Source organism: Juglans microcarpa x Juglans regia, chromosome 1D (assembly GCF_004785595.1).
Source record: "Juglans microcarpa x Juglans regia isolate MS1-56 chromosome 1D, Jm3101_v1.0, whole genome shotgun sequence".
NCBI classification, from domain to species: Eukaryota; Viridiplantae; Streptophyta; class Magnoliopsida; order Fagales; family Juglandaceae; genus Juglans; species Juglans microcarpa x Juglans regia.
This window is the reverse complement of record NC_054594.1, coordinates 48,955,649-48,970,185: the sequence shown is the minus strand read 5'-3', so window position 1 is coordinate 48,970,185 and position 14,537 is coordinate 48,955,649. Positions and strand designations below refer to the sequence as shown.

General features: G+C 38.7%; 1 protein-coding gene across 1 annotated transcript in view; it reads left to right on the top strand.

The window, feature by feature from the left end:
• LOC121242863 (anaphase-promoting complex subunit 1) overlaps positions 1 to 14,537 on the top strand; it is a 46,855-nt gene that overhangs the window by 5,845 nt on the left and 26,473 nt on the right. The window contains exons 9-12 of the mRNA XM_041140862.1: positions 4,630 to 4,800; positions 5,206 to 5,690; positions 6,134 to 6,593; positions 6,985 to 7,323. Of these exons, the coding sequence (XP_040996796.1) occupies positions 4,630 to 4,800; positions 5,206 to 5,690; positions 6,134 to 6,593; positions 6,985 to 7,323 (1,455 nt within the window). The remainder of the gene's footprint in view (positions 1 to 4,629; positions 4,801 to 5,205; positions 5,691 to 6,133; positions 6,594 to 6,984; positions 7,324 to 14,537) is intronic.

Below are 14,537 nucleotides of genomic sequence, written 5' to 3'. Positions count from 1 at the left end.
AAAACAACTTTAGAGGGCACACGAGACCTCCAAATGTTCTTTCAAGGGAATGGAGTGTGATCCTGTGTAGTCAATAGGTGATAATATGCCTTTACTGTACATTTCTTGTGATCCTGAAACCTCCACTTCAAGCTATCATGCTGTGCCATAGTAGTCCCCGAGAAATGTAATAGGCTGAAAAAGGCTGAAACTATAGATAATTCCCAGTCATGAATATCCCTATTAAACAGAATATTCCACTGATGCGAACCATGAGCTGATAACCGCACATCCGCCACTGAAGCCTCCCTATTAGCTGTAATACGATATAAAGCTGGAAAAACCCTTTCCAATGCATGATCTCCACACCACACATCCCGCCAAAAGCTGATTCGGTTGCCCTCACCAGCGACAAAGCGAATATGATTTTCAAAGCATGTCCACCCCTTCCTTATAAACTTCCATAACCCCACTCTAGACCCCCTCTCACTTATTTGGAACACCAACCACCCCAAGCAACACCATATCTAGCGTCTATAGTTTCCTTCCACAATGATCCCCCTTCCAAATGATATCTCCGAAGCCATTTCCCCAATAACGCTTTATTAAAGGTTCTCAAATTACAAACACCCAACCCCCATTCACAATTGGGGCACAAACTGTCTTCCAACTAACCAAATGAAATTTCTTCTCCTCCCCTATGCCTCCCCATAAAAATGCACTAAAAAGTTTCTCAATCCTATTCACCACCCCTGCATGCATAGGAAAGAGAGATAAAAAAATATGTGGGGAGGTTAGTGAGGGTGCTCTTGATAAGAGTGAGATGACCCCCTTTTGATAGATACACTTTTTTCCATCCAGCCAACCTTTTCTCTATCTTCTCCACCACCTCATTCCATATTGCTCTACTCTTGAAAGTTGCACCTAACGGAAGGCCCAAATATTTCATTGGGAAAGAGGACACCCTGCAATCCAAAAGACTTGCTAGACTGCGTATATTAGGGACCACACCCATTGGAACCATCTCAGACTTGCCAAGGTTCACCTTGAGCCCTAACACTGCTTCAAAACAAAGTAATAATGCACGTAACGTTTGGACCTGGCTACTATCCGCTTCACAAAATACCAGAGTGTTATCTGCGAAAAGAAGATGTGAGATGATAAAAGGGTCACCAGAGCCATTTCCCACCTAAAAACCAGATAAAAAACCCCCACCAACAGTAGCCTGCACCATCCTACTCAACGCCTCCATAACAATAACAAATATAAGAGGAGATAACGGATCACCCTGTCGCAAACCCCTCGAGCTATCAAAAAAACCAACAGGAGTGCCGTTAACTAGAACTGAGAATCGGGCAGTTGAAATACAATGACTCATCCAAGAAATCCACCTATCCCCAAAGCCACACCTCTTAAGCAAGTACAAAAGGAATTCCGAATTCACATGATCGTAAGCCTTATCCATGTCAAGCTTGCAAAGAATACCTGGACTTCTTTCTCACAATCTAGCATCTAGGCTCTCATTTGCTATGAGCATCGAATCGAGTATATGTTGCCCATGAACAAAAGCATTCTGAGACTTGGAAAGAATATTTTCTAACACTGGGCTAAGCCGGTTAGCAAGAACCTTCGATATGATCTTATAGACACTACTAACCAAACTTATTGGACGAAAATCTTCAATACTCGTAGCCCCGTGTTTCTTGGGGATGAGAGCAATGAAAGTCGCGTTAAGTGATTTTTCAATCTTTTGAAAAGCATGAAATTCACTGAATACTAGCAAGACATCATCTTTCACAACATCCCAACAAGTTTGGAAGAAACCCATTGAGAAACCGTCCGGGCCCGGCGCTTTATCCTTAGCCATACCAGAGATGACCTTGAAAATCTCTTCTTCATCGAAAGGTCTCTTGAAGACACTCACATTTTGCGGATCAATTGCCTCAAAAGACATGGCATCAAGCTTCGGCCTCCAAGTTGCCGATTCGGTGAGAAGAGTCTTGTAATAATGTGCAATATGATTTTCTAGTTCAGGGGGAGAGGATAGCACCTGAGTACTTGAATGAAGCGACTCAATAGCATTGTTACGCCGATGTGAATTAGCCACTTTGTGAAAGAATTTCGTACACCTATCACCCTCTTTCAACCAAAGGGCTCTGGATTTTTGACGTCATGATGTCTCCTCTGACAACAAAACCCTTTCCAACTCTGCCACCACCGTGGCCTTCCTCAATAACAACTCCTCCGAGGCCTCTCCCAATTGTTCCGTATCCTCTAACTCATGCAATTCCTCCAACAATGTAGACTTTTGATTGTCAGTGTGACAAAAAACTTCCAAGTTTCACTTTTTCAGATCTTGCTTTAGAGTCTTCAGCTTACCTGCAAGAATGAAACTTGGAGTACCACTAAACTGGTACAATGCCCACCAAGTACGCACCAACTCTACAAACTCATTCGCTTTAAGCCACATGTTCTCAAACTTGAAATACCGGCGACCTCGGTGAATGCCCCCACAATCTAGGAGAATGGGAAAATGATCTGAACTGACTCGAGCTAACCTTTTCTGACTTACTTCTAGATAGTGAGCTTCCCATGACGGCGAGACAAGGAATCTATCCAATTTCGACCAAGCCCGGCCGTTAGACAATGTGTATTCGCCACCCACCAAGGGAAGGTCCATAAGGTCTAGGTCAAAGATGAACTCAGAGAATTCCGCCATGGCCATAGTTTGCCGGTGATGCCCCGATCGTTCACTAGAAAAACGAGTAGTGTTAAAATCACCCCCCATACACCATGGCACATCCCATAAAGAGTTTATCCCCGCCAACTCCTCCCACAACCTTCGCCTATCTCTATCCATGTTGGGACCATAGGACCCTGCAAATGCCCATTCCCACCCATCACTCGCATTTTTGAATAATGTCGAAACCGAAAACTCACCAACACACTCTTTAATTGCCTCAACCACTTTTTTATCCCACATTAATAACACTCCACCCGAGGCTCCCTGAGAGGCCAAATAGGCCCAACCCACATACGAACATCCCCATATACTACGCACAATTCTTCTATCAATGAAACCCAATTTTGTTTCTTGAAAACATACCACATCACCCTTCCACAACCTCAATAAAGCTTTGATACGAAGACTTTTATTGCTATCATTGAGCCCCCTACGTTCCATGATACAATCTTAGGCTTCATAAAACTTAACTTGCCCCTCCCTTTCGGTCCAACCCTTCCGCTACTCCCTTCCTTGACATCATAATTGATGGAGCAAATTAAACGTTTGAGTTCCCTGTCTTGTTTTGTGGCTGATTTCGAACGGCTAGCTTCATTAGCCACAATAAGGGCCATAAATTGTTCCTGGTAGCCTCCAAAAGAGACCCCAAAGATATTTTGTAGCTCCTCAACCTTCTTAAAAATCCAATTCGACGAGCAACTCCCATAATCAGAACTGGGAGGGAGTGTACACAGAGGAGTAAGAGCCCCTCCTCACCAACACTGTTATTGGGAATCAGAAACAGTTCCGAGCCACCCATACGATTTGGTTCACCACTTGAAGCCATGTTTTCAAAGGGAATACCATCCCTTGAATTAATCCCACAAAAAACACCCAATTCCAGTGGTGTGGAACCAAACGGAGGCCCCAGAAGTGAAAGCCCACAAAAAACACCCAATTCCAGTGGTATAGAAAAGTGAACAAGAACATTAATATCATTATGTATGGAAAAGTTGTATCGTTGGATAGAGCTAGTGTGGCTTGGTTGTTGGGGGTGGCAGAAGCCCTGTTTCAGGTGGAGGGGTTGAAGGAATTCGTGGAAGAAATTAGCCAAAGTTCTAGCTAGTAGGCTGATAATAAGGTTGGAAGAGATTATTTCCAAATCTCAAAATGCTTTTATTAGGGGTAGGTTTGCCAATGAATGCCTAGTCAATAGAGCTAGATCAACATGGATTTTGAAAGTTCCTATGTTCATGTTAACTTAGAACTTTTGCTATACACGTTGTGGACGTGTGGCTTTGGGGTGAAGTTGTGCAAGTGGGTATCTAGTTGTGTTTATGGCCAATTCCATTTGACAAGCTGTTTTTAGCCATTTCAAGTTGAATTGGGTCATGTCTCAAGGGGTGGTGCACCTTTCCATTTGAGGTTGGTTTGCCGAGCAACATTGTGTCACTTTGTGAAAAATGATTCTGATTTGCTTAATGTGGTGCATTTTGAGGGAAAGGAATGAGTGAAGCTTTGGGATGTTCGAGGAGACGGTGGAAGAGCTAAAGGATTACTCTTTTTTTTTTTGATAGGTTAAAAAAAAAGAAAGGATTACTCTTTTAGATCTGTTATCATTGGATGGTAGCAAACTCATTTTCTTCCAGCTTTAGTTTTCAGGATGTTCTTGCTCTTTATACTATTCTAGCGGGGTGCATCTTATGTATACTTCCTGTGTACTTGGCAGTGCCTTTTTGCTCATTAATAAAATTATTTTTACTTGATTACTCGTTATAGATAAAACTTAAAATTTATCTTATAAGTGAAAGTTCATTCAACAAGCTTTTTACTGTCTTTTCCCTTTTCCTTTACAAGACACAAAAGTAGTTGCTAAAGTTGGGTGTCGTTCTTGAGATGTAGAATTGACATATATTTTATATTTGCAGTCAGGAAAGCAATGCCTTTGTAGGTACGTGTTACCATCTTGTTTGAGCAAAACCCGAGTTTCACACAATTTGGATTTTCCGGAAACGTCATTTGCGTCGCATGACTTAAAGATCATAGGATTGGTCGATGCTGTTGAGGGACGTATCAATGTAATAGTAAATAATGGACAGGTATGCTTATTTATATATTAGGTATGCTGTTGAGGGACGTCACATGTCTTAAGTGACCTGCTCTGCAAATTTTCTTGATAATCAAATTATCTGTTGATATTAATGTATTTTGGTGTACAGTTTTAAGATTAACAATATATTATATATAAATATTTATATGTATATATAAACTAACAACTAATAGAATAAATATATATATATGTGTGTGTGTGTAAGTGTGTGTATATATATATATATATATGAAAGAATTGAATATTTATAAAATGAATATACGTTCAAAAAACCACGAACTTGAGTTTTGATACAAAAACAAAGAAAAAAAATGTTTCTATCCATTTAAGTCGCTTGCTTTGATAGACGTTGCTATGGCCTTGACAATTTTTATCTGTTTGATTCTTTGTCCAGATGTTTCGATGTGCATTTCGAAGAAGCCCTTCATCTTTGTTGTCAGATGACTGCATCACAGCAATGGCTGAGGGGCTCAGTTCAGATTTCTATGGTCATTTTCTTGGTCTTCTTTGGAAAGATGGTGACTCTGCCTATTTATCAGATGCTGATTCTAGTGTTAATTCAGAATGGGACTCTTTTTGTAGCATTATTATGAAAATGTGTAAAAGCTCGGGTGGCGTTTCTCAAGATTTTTCAAATTTGGTGTCACCCTCATCGTGGGAGTTTCTTATTAACAGCAAATTTCACAAGAACTACAAGCTTAACTCTTTTACTGGAATTTCTTCTGGAATATCACTCGATGTGTTGGGATTTTCCACTAGGTCAAATTCGGATGATGCACAAAGTTTGCAAAAACCAATTTATTCTGAGCTATTGATGGAGTGTTTAGATTCTCTTCATGCAGTATATGAGAGTCTAAAACTGGATATTCTTCGCAAAAGGTTTGTCTTTTCTTCTTTTGTAGATTATTCTTGTTTCATAGGGTTAGGGCCTGTAATACTCCCGAGTATATACTTCTTGCAAGGTGAATGACTAACAGTAACCTTCTAAGTCATGTGATATCACTAGCATAGAAAATGTGCAGCTTTTTAATATCTGAAATTGCTTTGATCCTTGTCTAACATAAACGCCAAGCATAACTTTAGGACTACGGATAAGCACCGAGGTTCACTTAACATCCAACTCAATTTTCTGATGGATTGCATTGGCTGAAAGGACTCCTTAGTACTTCTAGCATTGATTATCTGCATTTTGTGCTGATCTCTCTTACACGTGATTTCTTAGCTTGAATAGATTGCGGCAATGATTTTTGGTACATCAGTTCTCGACTTCTTTTTAATTATCTTTTCAAATAATGGTTCAATAATTTAGTTGTTGCTTATAGGGACTTGGAGCTTCTGGCTGTTCTACTATGCAATATTGCTAATTTCTTGCGTGAGGAAAGCTATTTAGATCACTATCATCGTGATTTTCCTGGTCTTTCCAATAAAGTTGGGATGTGTATGACCTCCTTTTCCTGGAAAACTGCTCCAAGTTTATTTAGATGGCTTGAGAACTGTTTGCGACATGGAAGTAGTTCTGCTAATATGGATGATCTTCCACCTTCAGTTTGTAAAGATGGCAGTTCTGTTGTGAGTTGGGCCCGAAAGATAGTCTCTTTTTATAGCTTATTATCTGGTGCTGAACAGATTGGGAGAAAGCTTTCATCTGGTGTTTACTGTAACATTGCCATGGGATCACATTGCACAAATGAGGAGCTTACAGTTTTGGCAATGGTTGGGGAAAATTTTGGACTGCAACAGCTGGACTCACTGCCTTCTGGTGTTTCTCTTCCTCTGCGACATGTGAGTTGGGCCACAATAATGTCTTGTATGTGTATAAACTCCGAATGCAGAAAATCTAAGCTCTCTTAATTTTTTTGTGGTACGATTTAGAAATGGTAAAGGGAAGGTGATTGTTGTGTAAAATTGAAGGTCCCTGTAGGTTTAACTTATTGTGATGACAGCTTTCTACCAGACATAATTCTGATCGTGAGTTTTTGATAATTGACTGTTCTATCCCATTGACACACATATTATGCTTGATAACAATATGTGACACTCTTACAATTATATTATTTTATCTGGAAAAAGTGTAGTTTACTGTTTATTGTTGCATGGCTGAGATGTTCGTTGGCTTTGTAGCCATCATCGATTTCCTAATATTTAGTATAATTCTTGTTTTTGCACTAATTAGGCATTGGATACTTGCCGGGAATCGCCTCCCTCTGACTGGCCTGCAGCTGCATATGTGCTCCTTGGTCGAGAAGATTTAGCTTTGTCTTGTTTGGCGTGCTCGTGCAAATCTAGGGAACTTGGGACCCAAACCCATGTGAACTTGATCTCTATGTCTACACCTTACATGCTGCATTTGCATCCAGTAACAATTCCTTCTGCAGTTTCTGATACGATTGGGTTGGAAAGCACCAAATTGGAGGATACAGATTCTGTAGATGGATCTATGACAGATGGTATGGAGCATATATTCAACTCTAGCACACAGTTGCGTTATGGTCGTGATCTGCGATTGAATGAGGTCTGTCCTTTACCTTTACATTGAACTGGTTATGTTAAGATGCCAATGCCACATGCACCTACAAATTAAGAGAGGAATTTGTGAGTAATATAACGCCCCAATTCCGAAGGTCTAGGGAGTTAACTTCTGTTACCTAAAATCATCTCCCATAACACACTTATATATATTCCAAAGACTCCATAAAATATAAATTTATCCATTCAACATAAATATATATGTTCTTCTACAAGGACACCAAATAAATACCTCAACATAACAAATTAAAATCTCCTTAAAGACTTGGAAATATCCAGGTCTCATGATACCCATAATAATAGAAATTAATAAATCTACCAATGACTCTCCAATAATTATTTGTATTCTTTGGCACTTATTTTTCTATGATCATCAAATTTTGCTAATACTTTATACTCATGACTTCCAGCTGAACCATCAAAATTATATGAAAAATATTATGGAGATAAGGGGTGAGTTATATCAACAATTCAGTAAGCAGAGAACATATGCTAGTATGTAAACATGAACATTTACAGAGTTTAGAATGTAGAACAAAACATTTTTAGTTTTAGAATGTAGAACCCCAAGGGGTTGGCCCAAATGGTGAAGACCTTGGTCTTGAGGTATTACTCCCTTCAAGGTCCAAGGTTCAACACCTCATGGGTGCAAACAATTATTTGGGACCACACCCCCTGGTGAAAAGCCAACGATTTAACCAGTTCCTTGTAGAAAAACTTCCGAGGGTGTGGTGCATGGGACCGAGGTTTACTCTGTAGGGGTGGATCCGAAGGGCCCTGCCTTGGAGAGGTTCCCCGACTAAAAAAAAAAGTTTCAGAATGCAGAATCATAACTTGTTATAAAAAATATTAGAGTGAAAGTTCAGAAATATTCTTATTCAAAAGTATCATTTGGCATAGCATAACCGAGCATCACATCATAACAGAATTTCATGTTTACCCTCGTGGTAGGGTTGTGCAAACCCGTCAATTGAGCAGAAACAGAATGTGAAATCTTCCTCTTATTCATTCTCGGAGCCCGAGTGTGCACACATGAAAGATCACGCAGAAAATTACTTTGCTTCCAAAGTGGGTGCACCAGAAACAAAAAAGTTGGTACCAACCCAAACAGAGGCCACAATTTTACACCTGTGGTAAGGTCAGAGTAGAGCGGAAATAGAACCATATACAGAATCAGAATGTCATGCCAAAAGTTTTCAGATGACATACCTTATCAAAACAGAGCATTGAACAGAATCATATCATCTTCATAATCAAAACAGATTCAGAGCATCTTCACATAATCATGCACAAAAATTTATATTCGCTCTTTTTGCACAGTTCAGAAACATAATGCTAAAAATAGCTCATGTTTACACCAGTCATGATAGAAATATTTTTCTCCTCTTATACAGATTTCATGATTAATGGAGATAAAATGACTGAGATTGTTTTCAGGTTTTCTTTTTAGAGCAAAACATGCATATTATTCATAAGATCAATGTAACACCCATTCCCATATATGAGGAATGTTACGTACATTCATAACATAACACCCGGTAAAGAGATCTAAACTCATAAAATATATTATCTATTGGATCATAAAACTCATGTGGTATGACAATCTTTCATAACATAAAAGCTGAGAAATAAAAGAAATAACATAAGCTAATTCTATGTGATACCAATACTGCTTAAATGTTTAAATCATGCACTAAGTCTCCGGAAATTTATTCTACTCTTGGAACTCCTGCTCTATATCCACGAAATAATCATCTGGGACATTAAAACATAAAAACAGATAAACAAACAAATGAGTCGAAGAATCAGTATTAGCACATCATACTGTAAACTAAACTTACATATATCGTCACACATTCACATAACATACATATTATTCATTAGTAACATAAGCGGAATCATACATAATCATGACAATACATGTAATGTGGATGTATGAATGACTGAGTCCATGCATTTCCTAACGATCATACATGGCTTGTTCATCTTGTCTTTTACTTATTTAGTGGCCATCATTACATGTGTGCATCGGTCCAATTGTCGTTGACCGTATATAACATATCATAACGTAGGGTAAACCACGCTTGGGCCCGTGTTATCACTTAACATATCATGAACCACACTTGAGTCCGTGACACTATCTAACATATTATAACATGTAGTGAAACACGCTTGGGTCCGTGTTATCACATGTCATATGGTGAACCACGCTTGAGTCTGTGGCACCGCATAACATAACCTATGGTGAAGCACGCTTGGGTCCGTGTCACCTCAAAACATCATATCTTTTATGTGGTGGACCACACTTGAGTTCGTGGCTTGCACATCCACCCATAACTTAAGGCCAATCTTAAAGCTTGCTTGTCATTCTTGTGTTTTCTTATTAACTTTCATAATGCATGTGAACGTGTTTGACTTAATGAAATTACATGGCATGACATACTCTTGTGCATGGCATAACATTGAACATGGCATATTAACATGAGTCTTACACAATATATCATAACATAGGCATGGCATAACATGATCTAAACATTACATGGCATACATGTGATTTTCTTAACATCTTATCCATCTAACAACAATCCATATCAGTATAGCAGACATAGGCTCATTTACAAGCATATAATCATAATTCATAGAGGTTCGTGAAAAGGGGCTAAGCTTGAATTGGCTCGTAGCGTAGGTAAATATCACATTTTTCAAGCAAAAATTGAATATTTACAGCACAAATAAAGGTATGATCATACTACTTACCTCTTAGCGTTGTTTTCACAATCTCATGTCGTAGCTCATAACCTATACGAAGCACTAATTGTCACTAACGTTTTTTAGAAAAACGTGTTGTAGCATTCCAATTACTTGGAATCATACCATAGAGATAATTTAATAAATATTCAGTTATACTAAGATTAAAAGATAGTAATATTCAACTTTGAAGACGGGTCAAGCTTCGGTGACTTAGAGTGCAGGGAACTGTGTAAGTGGTTTGCAGATCACGCAAGCCTAGAACCAGCTTGTTGAGATGCTCAAAACTTTAAAGGAGATGGAAACCCAGCTTGTCGAGTTGAAGGCAGTGATCGCTTTCTTGTCTTCGAAAATAGACTTGCCTTCAATTGGAGGCAACATGGTCGCAAGAAACAAGCCTAAAATAGACCCGAATCCTTTAAGCTCAAATAAAGGAAAATGAAAAATTGGATTCGGCCTTGTCCCTATAACCAGATCCAGGAGAGTGTGGCAGGTCAAAAGGAAAACCTGTTTATTTGAAGTGGGTTCTACGTCGGGTACCGGGGTTGAGACATCCTTAATGGAATGCCCTTCTGTAACACCCCGCTTCCTAAAAAGACATTTTAGAATTTTCGGGGAGTCAGTGTGCTATTATTAAACTTAAACTTAAAAGCTTTTCTTTTTAACAAAGCGCAAGATTCGAAAGATTTCCATAAATAACAAACTTCAATAAATACTGAAAATCCAAAATAAAGTCTGCGGAAGCACTTATTTAAAAAAAAATACGGAAGTTTCATGTGCTTATCAAAATAATTTATTTAAACTATAAACCATAGAAACAATCATAGCATAATCTGTCTAGGCCTCTGCTTCGCCTCCCGGGGTCAAGTCCTGTCATACAGTCTCATCCTTATAAATGTCATCACCTAGGGTAGTTTAAAAACATAAAAACAAACTAAAATGAGTCGAATACTCAATAAGCAACACATAATACAGTAAACATAAGGTTTCTTGAAAAACGTGCATACTCACAAATACATATGTAATTAACATGAACATGAACATGGACTTATCTTTTCACTTATCATAGGCCGTTACTCACTGTTGACACCCGTGAGTTAGGGTTAACGAATCTAAGTAGATTCTAATTTCCGCCCGTGGTCGCGGGTTATGGAATCTAAACATAAGGAAGACATACTGAGTGCTCTACCAGCATGCACGACCTGGTAATACAATATGCCCATAACATAGGTACCGTCTTCATATCATAATATAGGCCGTTACATATTTTATCAAAATCATACTTGCATACTTGTCATTTCATAGATTTTAAAAGAAATCACATACATACTTGTCATATCGTATCATAGATTTCAAATGAAATCGCATTCTTTCATAAATATCGTGATACATGTTCCCTCACATAAATTCATGACTTTTCATAGATAATTTTATACATAACTCTCACATAAAATCATGTATTTCATAAATAATTTTATGAAATAACTCTCACATAAAATCATGCATTTCATAAATAATTTTATGAAATAACTCTCACATAAAATCATGTTTTTAGGTACGTAAAAATGGGCTTCCAATGAAGGGCATACATGCATAATATCTTTTATAAAAAGACAAGCAATTTACCGTACATACGTGTAAGGATATGATCATGCTACTTACCTTGCAGCGCTAATCCACTATTTTTGGCATGTAATCGGTCACCTATACAATGAGCGTGTAATTTCCGTAAATATTCCAATCGAACACGTGTTAAAAATATTTAACCCTGAAACGCTAAAATTAACCTATTTTAATTCTTCAATACTTAAAATTCTCCTAATCCCTAAAATACCATCATTTCCCTAAACTCATTGCCATATAACTGGTACTCACTTACCCTAATTTTAATTCAATACAAGTCTATTTAAGAAACAAGCCTATCCCACTTAAGTAATATAACTGTCGCTCTTATAAAAATATTATCAAGACCAAAATGATTTAGAACCCGAATATAGCCTAATAACATACATGTTTATCTTCATGATAATTTAAAAATAACTCAATCTTAATTAAGATCCTAATACGCCTGCTTAGGCCCATTACATTACAAACTAAACTCAAAGGGCAAAATTGTCATATTGTTACATACATGTTTTCTTTCATTTGAAACCATGCAATTACGTAGAGGGAGTGCAGGGCTTACCGAGAGCTCGGCGTGAAGCTGGGTTGCACTCGACGGTGGCAAGCGCGGTGGCACTCCTGCAAGCTGGGCGTGTACCAACTGAGAGAGAGAGTGATGAGAGAGATAGAAAATGAATCTTAGAGAGAGAGAGAGAGAGAGAGAGAGAGAGAGATTACTGGGAGAGACGGAGAAGCAGTGGGATCGATCGAGTTGTGGCTGTGATGTGTGGCCGTTTCCGGCGAGATGTGGTGGCTGGCGAGGGAGAACGCACACTCTGTTTTTGGTGAGGAAAAACAAAGGCTTTTGGTGGTGGTGCAAGGAGGTTTGCAGTGTTGGTGTTGGGAGGTGCTAGGGCAGCACGGGGGTGGTTCCGTCTTCCTTGAGGTGGCGTCAGCGTGTTCTGGGCAGTGGTGTTGCTGTGGGTGATGGTTGGTGCCGTGTGGGTGCGTGGGTTTGGTTTCCGTGGTAGTTCACGGTAGAGGGAGGAGCGGCTTGGAGGAAGAGGCTTCACGGTGGAGGGCTGAGCTAGGAAACACGGTTGTTTTCTGTATTCACGGTGGAGGGAAAACGACATGATAGTCTGGGGGTGTGAGGGGCTGGTTTCGGCTTGAGGACGAGGCTGGTGGTTGTTCACGCTAGAAAAATTGGCTTGGGTTGGACGTAATGAGCCTAGCTCTATATATAGACCGATGAAAACCCTAGTGAAGAAGAAGAGACGTACGTGCATAGGAGTGGAACTAGATTTTGTACGTGTTTGAAATTCATAGAAGAAAACCCGGTAGCTAGGAGTTTTATTATGAAAAGGAAATAAGAATAATAATGGTATTTGGACTAACACTCATGAGCTTGGGGTAGAAAAATAAAAATAATAATAATGATAAGGAGGACGAGGACGACGACTTAATTTAAAAAAAAAAAAAATCTATCCGATAAATTCTCTAATGGGCTTTAACTCATTTATTGAGTTTAACAAAATTATTTGTAATTTATTCCTAAAAAATAAAAATATAAGATCGGGTCGTTACACCTTCACCACAGGTGATACAAGAAAGACCGATAGTCTGTGTTACACCCTTGATCAGCCCCGAAGAAACTATGGCTCCCACGTCGAAGTTGAAAGATAATGGTGTAACACCAAGGTCTGAAGGAGATGTAGGGTTCGTCGAAGTTGCACATACAGGGTTGCCAGAGATGAAGGGACTTGCTGCCTACCCAGAATCTCCAATGGAGAGTACCAATAGAGTTGTTGAGGAGGCACGAGATTTGTATAAGAGTTTGTCGTTGGTGCCTGCAAGGGTGAATATTTAGGACCTGGTGTTTTGTTGGGAACTATGTCAGGGGAAGATGTTGTCCCCTTGGTATCTCTTCCTCCATTAAACAATATAGCTGGATCATCGGATTGAGCTTTGCAAAAGTTAATGATATCTAGCATATTGTGGGACTCTCACATGGAGGATGTGAAGACCAATTTAAAGCACTACTCACTGCGATTGAGGCGAGCCACTCGCATAATACCAAATCAAGCTTTAAAAAAAGCAGGGAGTTGAAACGTTTTTCTTGGGGAATCAACTACGATGCTAAGGGCGATAGCTCAAGTCGAGGGAAGACGAAAGGGAGGGCGTTATGAAGACATTCTCATAGAGGGTGTTTTCGGGTGGAGTGTTAGTCTATAGGAATCAATGAGTTGGGGTTGGGGAGGTGTGTTTTATTCCAACTCGGGCTTGATGTATTTTGAGTAGTTTTACACGGGCTTTTTGGGTCATTAGGAGCTCTCTAGTATGGGCTAGGTGTTTTCTTGTATATATCTAGTGTACTTAGTTACTCCTATTGATATATATAATATTTTTACTTATGAAAAAAAATAGATGGTAATATTATTTAAAACTCATAACATATTTCTTGATTTTCTATTTAAAATATAACACAATAATTTTATTAAAAATCCAATTAAATAGACAATTGGAATATTAATTAAAATAATAGGCTCAATAGTATACTTTAAATTCCTTAAATATTTTTGGTAAAAATACTTATGTCTATGACTAATATATTTATTCAATTAAAAACTAAGCCCATGTAAAACAACATACAAGGGTGTTTTCTGAAAAATACAACCAGCCTAACCCACTATAAAACATAAAACACGTCCAACAAGACTTAGCTTAATAAAAAGGCATTTTGGGAAAACAACATAAATGGGCATGGGCATTTTGGGAAGGTTGAATATATAGGAAATAAAAGAAAACACATAGGCTTATAGGGGAGGCAGCATGTCGCGCAACAAAGAG